At 39.8% G+C, this 18343-nt stretch overlaps 2 protein-coding genes across 11 annotated transcripts in view; one reads left to right on the forward strand and one right to left on the reverse strand.

The window, feature by feature from the left end:
- TRIM23 (tripartite motif containing 23) overlaps nt 1–15587 on the reverse strand; it is a 58535-nt gene extending 42948 nt beyond the window's left edge. For 2 of the 3 annotated variants that reach the window (XM_023545506.2, XM_010588174.3), the window contains exons 1-3: nt 15192–15587; nt 8493–8655; nt 3868–3989 (exon numbers count right to left, since the gene is read on the reverse strand). In XM_023545506.2, coding sequence (XP_023401274.1) covers nt 3868–3989; nt 8493–8655; nt 15192–15272 — 366 coding nt within the window. In that variant the 5' untranslated portion in view covers nt 15273–15587. Of the gene's footprint in view, nt 1–3867; nt 3990–8480; nt 8656–15191 lie in introns of those variants that run through there. The other variant, XM_064272516.1, reaches the window with a different exon arrangement.
- Nucleotides 15588–15649: 62 nt separating this feature from the next.
- TRAPPC13 (trafficking protein particle complex subunit 13) overlaps nt 15650–18343 on the forward strand; it is a 46074-nt gene continuing 43380 nt past the window's right edge. For all 8 annotated transcript variants that reach the window (XM_064272523.1, XM_064272533.1, XM_064272539.1 and 5 more), the window contains exon 1: nt 15650–16068. Coding sequence is in view for 2 of the 8 variants with exons in the window: in XM_003408066.4 (XP_003408114.1) it covers nt 16023–16068 (46 nt within the window). In the remaining 6 variants the exon portion in view is untranslated. The remainder of the gene's footprint in view (nt 16069–18343) is intronic.

An 18343-nucleotide genomic window follows, 5' to 3' on the forward strand; every position in this document is an offset into this window, starting at 1 on the left:
CAGTTTCCAAGGCTGTAATCTTTATGGAAGTAGACTGTTACATCTTTCTCCTATGGAGCAGCTGGTGAGTTCAAACTGCCAACCTTTCAGTTAGAAGACAAGCACTTAATTACAGCGCCACCAGGGCTCCCGATTTTGTGTTCTTGCTGCTAGGTGTCATTAAGTTAGTTCTGACTCATAGTGACCCTATGTACACCAGAACGAAACACTGCCCAGTCCTGCACCATCCTCATAATCATTGCTATGCTTGACCCACTGTTGCAGTCACCATGTCAATCCATCTCATTGAGGGTTTTCCTCTTTTTCAATAATTCTGTACTTTACTAAGTGCCATGGATTGAATTATATCCCCCCAAAATATGTGTCAACTTGGTTAGGCCATGATTCCCAGTATTGTGTGGTAGTCCTCCATTTTGTGATTGATATTATTTCCCTATGTGTTGTAAATCCTAATCTCTGCCTGTAGTTAATGAGATAAGATTAAATTATGTTAAGGAGGATTAGGGTGGGATGTAACAGCCTTACCCAGGTCACATCCCTGATCCAATGTAAAGGGAATTTCCCTGGGGTATGGCATGCACCACGTTTTATCTTACCAGAGATAAAAGGGAAGCAAGCAGAAAGTTGGGGGCCTCAAACCACCAAGAAAGCAGCACTGGGAGCAGAGCATGTCCTTTGGATCCAGGGTTCCTGCACAGAGAAGCTCCTTGTCTGCAGGAAGATTGATGACAAGGATCTTCCTCCAGAGCCAACAGAGAAAGTCTTCTTCTGGACCTGAAGCCCTAAACTTGGACTTCTAGCCTCCTAGGCTGTGAGAGAATAAGCTTCTGTTTGTTAAAGCCATCCACTTATGGTATGGAAACCCTGGTGGCGTAGTGGTTCAATGCTACAGCTGCTAACTTAAAGGTCGGGAGTTTGAATCCATCAGATGCTACTGGGAAACTCTATGGGGCATTTCTACCCTGTCCTATAGGGTTGCTACTGAGTCAGAATCAACTCGACGGCAATGGGTTTGGTTTTCATTTTGTACTTACGGTATTTCTGTTACAGCAGCACTAGATGACTAAGACAGAGTTTGGTATCGGGAGAAGGGTGCTGCTGTAACAGATACCTAAATTGTGGAAGTGGTTTTGAAGCTGTGAATGGATAGAGGACTCAGAAAGAAATGAGAAGAGCTGTTAACTGGTGACTGCAGACCTCGAGAAGCAGCGGCAGAGAACTAGCACCAGCAGAACCAAGAGATCAGCAAGAGAGGGGACTGGAGCCAACTCATCGCGCAAGAGAGCTGAGTGCCTTTGCACAGGAGGCTCCTGGTGAAGTGATGCCTCTGAGCACTTATTGGTGGAGCTAGGCTTGACGACCCAGGGAGCAAGAGAGCTGAGTGTCTTATGGCTGAAGTTTACTGACAAGAGCGGGATGCCTCAAGGCATTTATTGGTGGAACTACAGGGCTTTAGAACACTTGCCCGAGCAGGGCAGAAATGGGCAGTGAGGCCAGAAAGGAAGCAGAAAGACAAGGATCTTCCTCCAGAGCCAATAGAGAAAGGCTTCTCCTGGGGCTGACATCCTGAACTTGGATTTCTAGCCTACTAGACTGTGACAGAATAAACTTCTGTTTGTTAAAGCCATCCACTTCTGATATTTCTGTTACATCAGCACTAAATGACTAAGACACCAAGTGTGACGTCCAGAATTCTCCAAGGACTGGTTCCTCTTGATAATATGTGCAAAGTATGTGAGACAAAGGCTCACCATCATCGCTTTCAAGTAGCACTCTGGCTATACTTCTTCCAAGACAGACTTATTTATTCTTCTGGCAGTCCATAGTATATTCAATATTCTTTGCCAACACCATAATTCAAAGGCATCAATTCTTCTTCAGTCTTCCTAATTCATTGCCCAGCTTTCATATACACATGAGGTGATGAAAACACCACGGCTTGCGTCAGGTACACCTTAGTCCTCAAAGTGACACCTTTGTTTTTTAACACTATAAAGAGGTCTTTTGCAGCAGATCTGCCCAACGCAACACATCATTCGATTTCTTGAGTACTGCTTCCAAGGGCGTTGATTATGGAGCCAAGTAAAATAAAATCCTTGCAACTTCAATCTTTTTGAAAGATCTTCAGCAAAATTTTACTTGTGTGTGATATTAATGCTATTGTTAGATAATTTCCACATTTGGTTGGATCACCATTCTTCGGAATACACACAAATATGGATCTCTTCCAGTCAGTTGGCCAGGCAGTTATCTTCCAAATTTTGTGGCACAGACAGGTGAGCACCTCCAGTGCTGCATCCATTTGTGGAAACATCTCAGTTGGTATTTCATCAATTCCTGATGCTCTGTTTTTCACCATTGCCTTCAGTGCAGCTTGGGCTTCTTCCTTCAGTGCCATCGGTTCTTGATCATATGCCACCTTCTGGAATGGTTGAACGTGGAACAATTTTTTTTGGTACGGTGTATTTCTTCCATCTTCTTTCCTGTGTCATTCAATATTCTCCCCAAAGAATACTTCAATATTACAACTCGATGCTTGAATTTTTTAAGTTGTTTCAGCTTGAGCAATGCCGAGTATGCTCTTTCATTTTGGTTTGCTAACTCTAGGTCTTTAGACATTTCATTGTAATACTTTACTCTGCTTCTAAAGCTGCCCTTTGAAATCTTCTATTCAGCTCTTCTATTTCATCATTTCTTCCATTGCCTTTAGCTACTCTATGTTCAACAGTAAGTTTCAGAGTCTTTCTTTCCTTTTGGTCTTTTCTTTCTTTCCTGTCTTTTTAATGACCTCTTGTTTTCTTCATGAGTGATGTCCTTGACATCATCCTATAACTCATCTAGTCTGTGGTCATTTGCCTTACGCCCACCCTTATTATTCTCACTGGTTCACTTTTAAAATAAAGGAGAAGTAGAAATCAATCTGACTTTTTGTCTGCCTTATGTGGTTTTGGAAACCCTGGTGACGCAGTGGTTAAGTGCTACGGCCGCTAACCGAAGGGTCAGCAGTTCGAATCCGCTAGGTGCTCCTTGGAAACTCTATGGGGCAGTTCTACCCCGTCCTATAGGGTTGCTATGAGTCGGAATCGACTTGACAGCACTGGATTTGGTTTTGGGTTTTATGTGGTTTTAAAGTTAGCTACCAAAATCATTAACTATTATTTACTACGATCATTCTTACATGCAAAACTATATAAGAAAGCCATGTTCTCTATTACATAAGCTAGGCAGACAATTTATTAAGTGCTAGAAATGTACTGTAACACATGTGAATAGATTTTTTTCTAGTATTTACCAGGCATCTGCCTTTCCAGATAAAAGACGTACATGTTACATGTAATTTAACCTTTTCTTGAAGATATCTAATAGCAGTTATTCTCTCAGCAGCTACTGCTACCTTTGAAGTGTTTTTGCCTCTACTGTAAATGGCCTCTTTCATAGAGTTTTCCAGAGACAGTGTCACCATTCAAGTTGGAGGTGCTGCCAGTTCTTTCTTTCCTTGTGCTTTGCTGTTGAATGATTTTCTTTTACATCCTCTACTCCAATGTAGCTTCCACATTCTTTGTACTCTTCCATAATATTTTTATTCTTTCACTTTATCCTTTGATACAATTGACACAAGGAGAATACGTCACACATAAAATATAATCCGGTGTAGCATTTTCAAGGAATTTAAGTTTTGTATTTACTTTTGTTCTCTTGGGAATATGTTGCCTTCAGAACTGTAATATAATGTAACTGTAACGTTGAAAAGTTGTGTTTCTAGAAATATGCCTGCTGGATTAAGTGCAATTATGTTGTGCTTTAATGGCAGATACTTTAAAAGAAAAAAATCACGTTCATAAATATTTCACCAAGTTCAATCAATACCTCTCCAGATATCCCAATGGCTTCTTCTGCAGCTCCATACTGACCAATATGTCCATTCTGTAGCCGTTCTAAAAGCTCCAACAAAGCAAAATTTTTTTTCAATCCCCAGACACCTGAATCTCCTAGAACATAACAAAAAAACTAAATTTAACAAAACAATATCAATTATTTTAACCCATACTTCAACAGTAATTTCTAAGTGGTATAGTTTAATCACTAATAATGTCTACACTTTAAAAATTCAAATTTTCTCCATTTTTATTTTAAGTCCTAACAGTTGTCTTTTTAATATTCTCTTAAAAAAAAGTACCCCTCACCATACTTTAAAGTTATGATATCATTTAATTTAAAAAACCCTATTTTGTCACTAACTTTTGCTCTTTATAGTAAAATATGGACTTCCAAATATTTTTTTAACACCAGCCTACAGTAAGAAATACTTTTTACATTGCAACCCAAGACAACATACATATACACAACTGAAGCAAACATTTCACAAAGCATATTTTTTGGGGGAAAAAAAAAATTTACCCTTTCAGTATGCAATGCGCTGGTATTTTTTATTCTATTTATTTTTTTAAAAAATGATGTTCATTATCAATTAAATTGATTTCATGACCAGTGAATTACGACCCATATTTGAAAACCATGGTACTAAAGATACACTTCAACCTAAAAGACTCCATTTCTAAATAAACTGGAATTAGAACATCTGAAGATATTTTCTCCACCCCTTCTCTAATGTGTAGTAGTAAATGCTTGAACTCCTTTTCACACAAATATACGGAGTCTCAAATCAAAGCAAGACAACAATTCCTAATAGGCAGATAAAACTGTAAGCACTTCTGAGTAAGGCCCAAAGCTTCTCTTCCCCGAAACTCAGCACACAAATCCAGATAAGTGTGTGTACGTGCAGATGCATGCACACATGCATGCGCGCACACACACACGTGAACACACCTTTCCTGAGCTTATACATAAAAGCAAGATCCTTTGGCAGTTAGAAGGAACACCTTTCTGTTGATAGCGAGCAGAAGCAACAAATTCCATTTAAGACACAGCTGCTACCTAATACATGTTTGTTAAATGAGTATATGAAAGGATGATAAGGCCTTTGGCTGCAGGGATCCCCTTTCTCTTGGCTCCTCTTTTCTAAAAGAGGAAGCTTTTCTTGTTGTGGATCTTCAAAAAACTTCAAACTAGACCAAATGTCCATCCCCCTCTCTGGCTTCTTTGACTTCCTTTCCCAAGTACCTTCATGTAGCCCACCCAGTATTTCCTCTCAGCCTTGCCATCCCAAAAAAGCTTTCTCCTTAAGTGTTTTTTTTACCCATACTCTATAACAACCCGAGTTCTATTCGCTCTGTTTTTAGAAAGATTAAGAAGTATACTAAATGAGTCCTTTATTTAAAATTATGGTGTTAATAACTTCTCAAATATCCAGTTATTATATAATTAACATACACATAAACTCCTAGCAGTATCTATCTACTGCCTAGTATATGACTTAATACATCTGTAACTGTCAAAACAACTCTATAATCTCAGCTGCTTACAATACCAAGAAAGATTTATTTTTCGATCCTGCAACATCTCAGGGAGCTGGAGAAGAAGTAAGAGAGGCTCTGTTTCCTACCGTACTCACTCAGGAACACAGATCACTGAGTCTTCAGCCACCTGGACCATCTCTAGTCACAGTAGGAGGGAGAAAGATTTATAGCAAACCATAAACCTCCTCTTAAATGGTGAAGTGGTGACCACTTCACTTTTGCTCACATTTCACTATTTAAAAGGAAATCACAGAACCGTATCTAACTATACAAAGACAAGAAAGTATAACCTAACTATGTGGACAGAAGAGGGGAACTGGAAATATCAGTGAACAGTACGATTACTACCACAAATAACTACTGATATGCTTTTTGGACTAGAGAAGAATTTTGATTATTATCTCTCACATTAACAGTGGTTTTCTTCTCTAGAAGGAGGAATTACAAATGAATTTTTTTCTTTACACTTCTCTATATTTTCAAATTTCCCGCAATGCATATATATTACTTCCATAATACCATTTAAAAATACATTAAAAAAAAGAATGATCCAACTATACCAAGGGTCACTAACATATATTCCACAAGCTAGCATCACAGTAAAAATTTAACCTACAAGCTGTATTACTCACAATCTATAACCAAGACAGATTTGTTCGTTTGTTCTAATGCTGATACTGCAATAGCAATCAAGTTCGATTTCAACATAGGATATGACTAACCATGCCCTGTCATAAATTCCTAGTTTAACTAAAAGTTGAAGGTGGCAACAACCCACATTCTAACATGACTATAAAGAAGGTGCAATGCCCTTTCAAAATGGCACTGAAAAAAAGTCTATTCTTCACCGAAAGTCACCGTTTCTATAAATTAGTCTTATGTAAAGAAAACTGTACGATACGTGTATGTCTTAGAGAATAAAAGCTCACAAAAAAGAATCTCAAAATAGAGACATCTTCTCCCACCCGTTATTTCCTGGCTAATAGTAAGTTAATAGTATCCATAATAATGCTTTCACTGTTCCATATTAGTCAGGCAAATTGGGTGTACTACTTATTTACATCAAATACCACCAAATCTTTAAGAAATGCTATTCTTTCTCTACAAGAAAACATTTTAAAACAAGTTTCTTATCATATTAAAGTTTACCAGTCTAAATATCTAGACATTCACTTCCTTTTTTTAGTGGATAAATTATTTTGATGTGTTCCACTTGACATACAGCATGAATAAATTAAAGAAGTCTTAAAACAACACTGCTACTAACCTGAAAAAAAAATGGCAATCTTAAAATACCTATTTTGAAGAGACTCAAATTACTTATCTGTATTTTCATTACTTATTCATTTATAAAGAAAACATTGTTCAGGCAAATGATTTACTCTGTGACAAATATTCTTATTTCTTTGAATAAGGAGCATACGTTTCTTCAGGTGTATTAAAGCTTTTCACATACAAGTTGTAATGCAATGGATCACTTTTGTGTGGCCTTTCTCGCCATGGTCTAGCAATTCCCACCCAGGTGATTGGGCAGGGCTGTGCAAATTAGGAAATTGTGGCCCACCAAGGGGATTGGTCAGTTCTGCCTTAAAACAGAGCAAATTCCAGAGCAGAGAGCAGATATCCCACCACTAAGCCAGTAAGGAAGAACAGCCAGGAGTGGAATGTGCGTCCTTTGGACCTGGGATCACTGCACTGAGACGCTCTTGGACCCAAGAGGCAGAGAGAGCTGTGCGGTAGCAGAGAAGCAGTGGCAGGAGAGACTGGCAGGAGACTGTGCAGTAGACTTCCCAGCCCAAGGAGTAAGAAAGTTTAGTGCCTTAGGGCCAAGACTTACTGGGGAGTAAGGTGCCTCTGGGCACTTGCTGGCAGGGGCTAAAAGAGCTTTGTAACACTTGCCTGAGCAGGGCAGAGGCCTAGGGCCAGAGAGAGGTATGCTTGTGAGCACAGCTGAAAAGAGGCTGTCCTGACGGAACAACTGTATCCTGAGCGTTCCTGAGCCTGAATTATAATGTTACTTCCCTAATAAACCCCATAATCGTGAGTATTGTCTCTGAGTTCTGTGTGCCCATTAAAATAAATTATCAAACTCAGTACAGAAGTAAAGAGTGCCGTGGGAGGGACGGTTGGTGTCAGAATCGGTAAAGATGGTGGAGAGAGGAGGTATGTCTGACCTCCATGTCATGGGAAGCAACCTGGGGCTGTTGATACTGATTCTACTTCCACGCCCCGACCCCACCTCTGCCCGGGAAGTGAGAGGAAGTCAGACACACCCCCCATGCCATTTTTACACAAATATTGAACATAATCATCTCAGAAGATGAAGTAAAATCAGTAACTAAGATTGGATTAGTTTTTAAGACTAATGTCATGGATTGAATTATGTCCCCCCAAAAATGTGTGTATTAACTTGGTTAGGTCACAATTCCCAGTATTCTGTGGTTGTCCTCCATTTTGTAATTTTATGTTAAAGAGGATTAAGATGGGATTGAAACACCTCTACCAGGTCACATCCCTGATCCAATGTAAAAGAGTTGCCCTGGGGTGTAGCCTGCACCACTTTTTATCTCTCAAGAGATAAAAGGAAAAGCTCAGTAAAAATTATTACAAAAAAAAAAAAAAGAGAGATAAAACGAAAGGGAAGCTGGCAGAGAGTGGGGACCTCACACCACCAAGAAAGCAGTGCCGGGAGCAGAGCGCATCCTTTGGACCTGAAGTTCCTGAGCTGAGATGCTCCCAGACCAGGGGAAGACTGTTGCATCACAAGGATCTTCCTTCAGAGCTGACAGAGACAGAAAGCCTTCCCTGGAGCTGGTGTACTGGATTCGGACTTCTAACCTATTGCACTCAGAGAATAAACTTTTCTCTGTTAAAGCCATCCGTTTGTGGTATTTCTGTTATAGCAGCACTAGATGACTAAGACGACTACTAACCTTAATAGAAATCCAGGCCTTCTAAAATCTCCTTGCAATTTTATTACTTTAAGTATCAAGTGGGAAGAAATTGTTTACTAAGACATTTATATTACATGAACATTTTAAAATCTTGAATATATATACATACATATTTTCCTACCTAGGTCTGTCACTTGTCGATCAAAGGGGCAACGGATGGCTCTTCCATGAAGAGGTAGGCGGGTGAGGCAGTCATGACAGACTGTGTGGCCACAAAGCAGAAGACGAGGAACTTTGTCTCCTTGCAAAGAAAAGACATCTTCACAAACCCCACACTCCAGCACCTAATATTTAGAAAGGGAACATGTGCATTTTAAGTGACTTTAAAAGCATACACATTTTAGGTTAACAAAAACTGGTCTAATATATTGACTCAATTACATCAGACAAATTATTCCTCCATAGAAAAAAGGCTTGGGTTGTAAAACCTTAAATTACTTTTTGTCATTTCATCTGACAGACCCCTCCAAAATTGTATCACAGTGAAATCTCCTTAAAATACTAAGTGTTTGGGACCAAGATAATAAATGTAAATGAACATTGTCTTTATTGTTTAAAAATGGTGACTAAGACCCCGTAAGAGCTGGATCTTTAACACCAATATATAAGTCTAAGGAAGTTGAGTACTTAAGCAATTTCTCTGCAATTGCCTAAACCCCAGTAAACCATCATTAATTTGAACTAAAATAATTTGAAATTTGTGCTGCGATGACAATTTACCTTTATAAATGTCAAACTTGTTAAGAAAAGACTGCATGTAATTTTCAAGTATCTTCTAATAGCCATTTACATCATATAAAGGGAAGAAAGTAATCAGTTTAGAGTTAAACTTCAATTCCTTATTCTTTGTAACTAAATATGGCCCTGGGTTTAAAAATATTTTGTTCATTTAGTTCCAACTACAGGTAAATGACTTATCCAAGGCCACACAGTCAGTCAAAAGAAAGGCTACAAGAATTGGCATATTCTAATACCCTGGCCCAGGAGTTTGTTTTTTTAAAAATAATTTTCATTGTGCTTTAAGTGAAAGTTTACAAATCAAGTCCGTCTCTCACATATAAACTTATATACACCTTACTACATACTCCCACTTACTTTCTCCCTAATGAGTCAGCCCATTCCCTCCTTCCAGTCTCTCTTTTCGTGACCATTTTGCCAGTTTCTAACCCTCTCTACCCTCCTATCTCCCCTCTAGACAGGAGATGCCAACAGAGTCTCAAGTGTCTACCTGATGCAAGTAGCTCACTCCTCATTAGCATCTCTCTCCTACCCATTGTCCAGTCCAATCCTTGTCTGATGAGTTGGCTTCGGGAATGGTTCCTGTCCTGGGTCAACAGATGGTTTGGGGGCCATGATCACTGGGATTCTACTAGTCTTAGTCAGACCATTAAGTCTGGTCTTTTTATGAGAATTTGGGGTCTGCATCCCACTGTTCTCCTGCTCCCTCAGGGGTTCTCTGTTGTGCTCCCTGTCAGGGCAGTCATTGGTTGTGGCCAGGCACCATTTAGTTCTTCTGGTCTCAGGATCATGTAAGTCTCTAGTTAATGTGGCCCTTTCTGTCTCTTGGGCTGAGTTTATGTTTCATAGTCAACAAACTATATTAAGGTAACAATTTTGGTACTTTTATTTCTAAATATATCTGATGTGTTCCACAGCTTTAATTAATATTTTAAAATACCCAAACTGCACCCCAAATTGTACCTCACACTCATGTGCCTGGCATTCAAGACATGCTACAATCTGGTCCCTGCCCTATTGCTTCATAAGGAGCCCTTGTGGCACAATGGTTAAGCACTCAGCTGCTAACCGAAAGGTCAGCAGTGCATATCTGCCAGTGGCGCCACAGAAGAAAGACCTGACAACCTGTTCCCATAAAAATTACAGCCTAGGAAACTCTATGGGACAGTTCTACTCTGCCCTATGGGTCACTATGCTTTGAAATCGACTCAACGGCACACAAAAACAACAAAAACCACTTCCTAACCAGGCCCTTCAGATCTTCTGCTCCAATTGTATCAAACAACTTGTAGTTCCCAGAATATGACAAACTGTTTCATGCCTCTTTCTTTACACTAATGCAGAGAAAACAGCTAAGTAGGTATTTTTCTACCAGATCCTTTTTTTCTTTTAATACACCACCAAGTTCCTAAATAACCTTATGTTATACCTCAGGTCTACCTACTGCTCAGTCCAACTGAATGACCTGCTATCCTTTGTTCTCTCACACCTCCCCTCCCCTGCAATGTCCTACAAAATAAAAATTTAAGAATACTTCAGCCAGAACTGCCAGAACCTTCCTCCCCTCAATACACACACAGCACAAGGTTAAAAAAAGAAAGCAAGCCAGGACAGAAATCAGACTGAATCCATTAAAATTTTACTTAACTTTGCAATTTGGCCTCATGTTTGAAATGCAAGCATCTTTTACTATAAATAAACTTTTATTTCATAACTGCCTAACTGCTCAGTATGGTTCAAAAGAAGCCTAAATGTAAACTCAGTTCACAGAAAATGAAATAAAACAGCTCTTTAAATATATGAAAAAATGCTCAACCTCACTCCGGATAAGAAAATGCAAATTAAATCTACACAGATACCTTTCTTCAGACTAGCAAAGATTAAAAAAAGGTTGATAACACTTTGTGTTAGTGAAGGCATGGAAAAGTAGACATTGTCATACATTGTGCGGTGCAATGAGTTACTTTATATGGCTCTTCCAGCCATTGTTTGATAACTCTCACAAAATGACAGGGTGGGACTATGCAAATAAGGTGCTTGTGGCCCACTAAGGAGACTGGACAGCCTTCTAGTAATGCAAATAAGGTGTATGAAATCCTTGTGGGTGGGACTATTCAAATAAGGTATACAGAACTCTTAAGGGGCATGGGACTATGCAAATAAGGTGCATGGAACCCTTTTAGGGAACTGGACAGTTCTGTCATCCTGCTAGGCTTAAAGGGAGCCAACCCCAGAGGACCTCACTACCATCAAAACAAGCCAGGAGAGGAGCATGTCCCTTGGACCCAGATCCCTATGCTGAGAACCTCCTAGATGCAGGAGACAAAGAGAGCTATAACACTGGAGAGGGTGTGAGACGCCACAAGATGAATGAGAAGTGGCAGCAAGCATGGCAGAGTCCAGCAGCAGAGAAATGGTGGCAGGAGAACCAGGAGACCAGTGCTAGATGGTGCAGTGGGCTTCTCGGCTCATGGATCAAGGTGGCTACAGTGGACATGCAGACCCAGTGACAGAGATGAGTGCCTCCAGGCTGGTGGCTTGCTGGAGGAGTGGGGTGCCCCCAGGCACTTATCAGTGGAGCTAGAGAGCTTTGTAACACTTTCTGAGCAGGGCAGATGCCAGGCCTAAGAAAGGCCCAGCAGCAGAGGGCTGCCTGCAGGCACAGCCAAGAAAAGGCTATCCTGAGGGGGCAAAGAGGAGCCTTGACAGAAGCCTGTTCTGAGGGGAATGAGAGGAGCCTGTCCTCAGGGGGCCTAGAGGAGTTTGTCCTCAGCAGGTAGAAAGAGGGGTCTGCCTTTTGACATGACCAAGAAGCTGTCCTGTTTGAAGAACTGTATCCTGAGTTGTTTCTGTTGCCTCCAAGTTGATCCTGATCCTGAGTTGTAACATGTTACTTCCCTAATAAACCCCACAATCATGAGTATGGTCTGTGAGTTCTGTGTGGCCATTGCAAGGAATTATCGAGCCCAGCAGAGAGGTAGAGGGTGCCCTGGGAGGGATGGCTAGTGTCAGAATTGGTAAAAAAAAAAAAAAAAAAAAGGTTGCAGAGTAGAGGTATGTCTGACCTCCACCTCATAGGAATCAGCTTTGGGCTGATGCTTGTCTTGATTCTCTCTCCTCCCCCTAAAGTTAGAGAAGCTCTTGACTCCATGCCATTTTTACACATTGCTGATTGTTGTGAAATGCTTATTGACTAATACAACCTCTATGGAAGGCAATTGTCAATATCAAAGTTGGAGAACTCAGTAACTCCACTTTTAGCAATTTCTCCTACAAATATATCACATATATGTGACAAGACCTATATAGACAGTCATTCTTTACAGCACCGTCTGTATCGGGAAAAGACTGGAGAATAAATGTCCATCAATGCATAACTGAAAAATAAATTATGGTACATCAATATAGTGCTAAACTATGCTGCCTAGCGAGGAAGAGTTAGGAAGTTCTTTATGTACACACACAGAATGATTTCCATATAAATAAAACAAAGTAATAAACAATATACATGATATATTAACTTCTGTATAAAAGTAGTGGGAGAGGGAACACATTTTCATATATGTTGTTATATATGCATACTATCTTTCTAGGAGGATACACAGGAAACTGATAACACTGGAGCATTAATTTCATATGGAGAAGGGCACTGGATAGCTGGGGTATTGGTGGCCATAAAATTATATATATATTACACCCTCATGCACACACACATGCACACATATACACATTTTTATTTATCCTACACTTAAAAAGAAAAAAATAAAGGGGGGAAATTTTTCACTTAAATATCCTCACAAAAATTCAATTAAATACAGAAAAGATATGCACAATAGAATTGGATATTACAAAATAAATGCAACATTTTTTATGTGTCAGAGGAAAATCTGCTGAATCTACTTCCATAAATGTTCTCACTGTTGTGATATTACAATAAATTAAACTTGTTTATGGCAATAAACTCCAAAGAACCAAATTAAAATTTCATTTACTTCATTCATATGTGATATATCTGACCCAATCACTGAGTGAGATAAAAGAATTTAACTCATGTTGCTACCATAGGTTTTTCAAACAATACTAGGGAAACTCAATCAATAAACTAAACACAGGTCCAAAAATAAAGTTACTAGAGTTTGCATGAACTCAGTAAGTAGTAGAGCAAAAAAAAAAAAATCCTTCAGTATTTATGAATGGGAATTGTGGCTTACAGCATAAGAAATTAAGAACTAGACGGGAAAAAAAGTTAATTTTACAAACTTTACAAATACGGCAAAGGGGGCTTCCAACTTATTACATGTAAATCAACTTTAATAATCCAGAATATATTTTTAAAGGGCTAAAACGGTTGACTAATCAAAAGAAACTTTCCATGTTTCCTATGTAAATACAAATGATTTCATAATATTAGATTTTAGTGTCTGTTTTTCTAATCATGAAACCTTGCGATTAACAACATGTTCGTTAAGCAAGAAGCTATCTATATATTATTAGCATTATGTATTTCAGCCTTTACCTTCCTATGAATACTTCTTGCTTTCATTTATGAAAATGACAATGATTTAAAAAACAAATATGTAAGTCTCCATACTTCTTAAAAATGACGGCATGAAGGTCTTTCCCAAAAGGATGATTTTGGTGTGCAGCACAGGCACATTGAACATGAAAAGGTGAGAATGAACAAGGTGAGCCTCTAATATCTCAAATTCTGTCCTGCAACATCTGGAGTTACATCAGGCTCTGGTACACTTTAGAGATTGTAACAGCAAAAAGGGTAACAAAAATAGGTACAGCAAAGGCACCCACTCCAAGTAGGGAATAAATCCTCTTCAACTTCAAGTTAATTCACAAGAACAATATGCAGGTATTCTCTACTTAGAAAAAGTTTAATAAGTAAAATACCTTAACCATACAACATGTCTAATAGTAGGAGAGCCCCTCTGCATCTCTGACATTCTGTGTACCTTCAAAGTATCTTCATTAATATACAAAGGTTAGATGAATCAACAGCAACCAATATTCATTGATAGCAGTATATAATTTGCTGTCATAGAAAACCAACACTGGGTTAAAAAAAAACTATAGGTGCAGATTATTCAAGATCTTAAAAGAACTCGGTATTATCTGGACAGGTGGTCCTAAAATTTAGCTGCACATTAACATCAGCTCTGAGAATATTTAAAATATATGCATGTCAATTGAATCAGAATGGAGGAAAGAGGGGTGTTATCAGTAGTTTTTAAAAACCCCCCAGCGACTCTAATATACAGCCAAGAATGAGAATTACCAATCTCTCAGATAACAGATTCTGAAAGCTACTCTACTAGCCACTGAAATCAAGCCTCTTTCCAGATCTGTCCACATACATAGTAGAAGATAAAAATAAGTTTCATGTATTTCGATTGACTTTCTGGTAAGTGCACTTTGAAGCACTTACACATGCTAGAATCCCAAACTTGAAGCATGCTGCAATTCATAAACTCTAGCATTAATGCTCAGCTAGAGACTTCTCAAGGATGTTGACAAACTGTACTACCAACGGTGGAGGGGGCAGTTCAACCAATAATAGATGTCTGATTATAGAAGTAGTAGCGGTGATGAAAAACACACTTTAGAGCCAATTAAACCTGGCTCTACCACGCACTGTTACTTAACATAAACCTCGGTGTCCTTACCTGTGATATGGGGATTAAAAAATATCTCATAATAAATACTAAAGATAAAACACCTAACACATTACCTAGCAATAGTAGTGGCTCGATTAAAAACAAAATAAGCTAATCAATGCCTGTTGAACTGAGTTAAAAACAGAGGACCTGGGGAATGGCCGGACCAGGTCACTTTCACAGACCCACAGGCTCCTTTTTACAAACGTTCCTGTTGGCGATGCCAATCAGAAAGTTGGCATGAACAAAAGCAGTCAACTTTAGGCCAACAGGGATATATGCTGCAGAGGGGAGGGCAGTGCTTCTAAAGCAAAGAGGGGCCCAGAGGCCTAGCCTCCCGCCATGCAAGCCCGGACCGCCGCGATGCCGATGCCGGGATGAGGCCGATGGTGAACAGAGCACGCAAGGTCCCTCACCTTCACCACCGCCGTCCCCCGGCTGCCCTGCCGGCCACTGTCTAGTCCCGCTCCAGGCTTGTTTACTACCAGGGCAGCCATCCTGGGAGGAGCAGCGCCGCAGATCCAGCCCTTACAGCCTTCAGCTGACAGGCGGAGTAGAGCTCACTACCCAGACGCCTCGGCGCACGCCTCTGGCGTACAGGCACAGTACGACGTCGCGGCGCGCCGCTCCACTGGCTTTTTCGCGCCTCGTCCTTCCCAGTTAGTGGCTAAGTTTGGCTGCACTGCTCTGCGCACTGGCGCTTGTTATATATTTTTTATTATTAAGGACGCTGCACCTGGTAGAAGAAGGTCAAGAAAAAAAGAAGGGATAAAATAGAAGAAATAACGTCTTCGGGCGAAACTTCCGGTTTTGTAATGCCCCGCTCTCCCAAGTTGCAAACCGGAAGCCAGGAACTACATCTCCCTGCATGCCATGCGGTTTTGAATAAACTACAAATTCCAGCCTGCCATCCGTCTCTCTCTCTCTCTCTCTTTTTTTTGCTCCCGCAATATAGGAGTTTGGGAAACCTTGTATTTAATGAAATCGGGATGTATGATGGTGGCTGGAAAACGGAGAAGCATTTTGTGTATAGGTCTCTAAGAAATGACGGATGGCTTTGGTGACAAGGAGCCGTTGGGCCCATAACGGGAGTAAAAGGAACAGAATTTAAGGCACCACCAGCAGAAAGGAGCCGTTGGAAGTGTGTTTGACACCCGGTCTTGCCAAACGTGCACTTTCCTGTTAGCTTCCGGGTGAGGCTGAACCTCTTCAGTCCCGGTAGGCTGAGGTCCAAAGTGCCGTTCAAGATGGAAGTGAATCCCCCTAAACAGGAGCATCTGCTGGCGCTGAAAGGTAAACTGTTGCGAATCTGGCTCCCCCTTTTCTGTTTTCTTATCTTCTCTCACGATTTTTCGAAACATTTATCACATAAACCTAGCGTCTGGGGTATAAACCTAGTCCTTCTTAAGGACTCGCTCTCCAGCCTTCAGCTCGCTCTCCTGCTCTGTCCCTTGGCGCCGAGCGGGAGAAAGCGATTTGGCTTCTTGACTTTTTAGATTTGAGAGCCATCCTCTGTATATGTACCTGGTACTTTACTTTCTCTAATCTAGGCTGCCGTAGTCACCAGATTTTAGCGCAGAAGCTGACGTCCCGGGGATATCCTTGTTATTAGAATGATTTACAGTAGGCTTGGAAAGTCAGTTTTCCATCTCTCTTGTCTCTTTATGTGGCACTGACGAAGTTACGAGGCTTCATTTTCATCTGTAAAATTAATGTTGCATGATAAAAGTGCCAAGGATTTAGAAATACATAGTATTACAACGTGTAACTAATTTTTATTAAAATTTAACTGCAGTTTACTTCACAGTATTGTGTCTGTGGGGATTTTGTCCAAAATTTGATCGTGTCCACTTTGATTTTCTGTACACGGTAAAACAGTTTTGAATAAGTTTAATGATTTAATAAGACCATTATTTTGGAAAAAGCTGCAGGACCGAGTTGTTCTGGAATTCCTATTTTAGAAAAACTATTTATTTCAGATGTATTATGCTTTATTTCATCTGTTTTCTATTACCACAAATGCACTTTTTATCTCTTGGATATTCTAATGTCTGCTTACCATTGTCTTCTTGGACTCAGCTGAGGAAATGCTCATAAGACGTTTGAATTAAGTTGAATTTCACTTACCTTCTGTCTTAGTCAACTAGTGCTGCTATAAGAGAAATACCACAAGTGGATGGCTTTAACAAAGAGAAGTTTATTTTCTCACAGTCTAGTAGGGTACAAGTCCAAATTCAGGGCATCATTTCCAGCGGAAGGTTTTCTCTCTCTGTCAGCTCTGGAGGAAGGGCTTTGTCATCAATCTTCCCCCGGACTAGGAGCTTCTCCAGCAGGTCCAAAGGACACGCTCTGCTCCCAGCACTGCTTTCTTGGTGGTATGAGGTCCCCAACTCTCTGCTTGCATCCCTTTCATTTTATTTTGGGAGATAAAAGGTGGTGCAGGCCACACCCTAGCGAAACTCCCTTTACATTGCATCAGGGATGTGACCTGAGCAAGGGTGTTACACCCCACCCTAATCTTTTTAAACCACAGGCAGAGATCATTTATAACACATAGGAAAATCACAAAATGGAGGACAACCACATGATACTGGGAATCACGGCCTAACCAAGTTGTCACGTATTTTGAGGAGACACAATTCAATCCGTGACACCTTCCTTATGGCACCCATTTTTAGGGACCTGTTATGATGTAGGCATCAAGTATACTAGAACTCACCAGTCCCATATGTAACATGACATAAATCATATACTGATGCCTGGGATTAACAATACTGTCCTGATTGTAGAACTAGGAAGCACCACAATATTAAGTAATATAGTAAAGGAACCTCTAAGCCTGAGCAAGTGGTGTGGACTGATATAGGTTATTTCTGGAGAAAGGGAACTAATTGGCATGGGTTTGTTGGTAGGTGGGTGGGTGGGTGGTTGGTTGGTTTTCTTCTTAATCTCACATCAAGTATGTGTGGAATAGGTAATACATATCTCTCAGTTTAAGTAAGTTTTCCAGTATCACATAAATTTTTAGTTTTAGTGATTGAGGCAGTATTTCAACACAAGGTCTGTTTCCATATTTACAAGATGCTATGTTGTCTTCTAATGGAGGCAACAGCATTTTAGAGATCATTACTGACTGCTTTGATGTGAATTTGAAACAGTTCTATTAGCTGCAAAGTGTGACTTTATACAAATTAAAAGCTACTAAACACAGTTGAGTTCCGCTCTTACAGAGACTAGTTGCCATTGTGAATTTTTAGTTTTTTGTTATTGTTTTCTAAAACAGGAGATGCCTAGGAAAGAGTATTTTAGCAGCCTAGAAGGATGTGTGCTTTGAAATTCACTGATAGTTTCCATTTTATTAAAGCTCTTTGGCATCATTCTTTCCTATTGTCCTTAGTTAATCAAGAATTTTCATAAGCTTTAGTTTTATTGTTGGATGGCGAATATATCAATTTAAATAGTCATGTAAGTTAACTGTCTTATATTTTAATATGTAAAATATTGAGCCAGTATCTTTTTATGCTTGAAAATAGAGAATTTTTGTTTGAAAGGAGCTCTAGTAATTTCA

The sequence above is a fragment of the Loxodonta africana genome, chromosome 2 (genome assembly GCF_030014295.1).
Source record: "Loxodonta africana isolate mLoxAfr1 chromosome 2, mLoxAfr1.hap2, whole genome shotgun sequence".
NCBI lineage: Eukaryota > Metazoa > Chordata > Mammalia > Proboscidea > Elephantidae > Loxodonta > Loxodonta africana.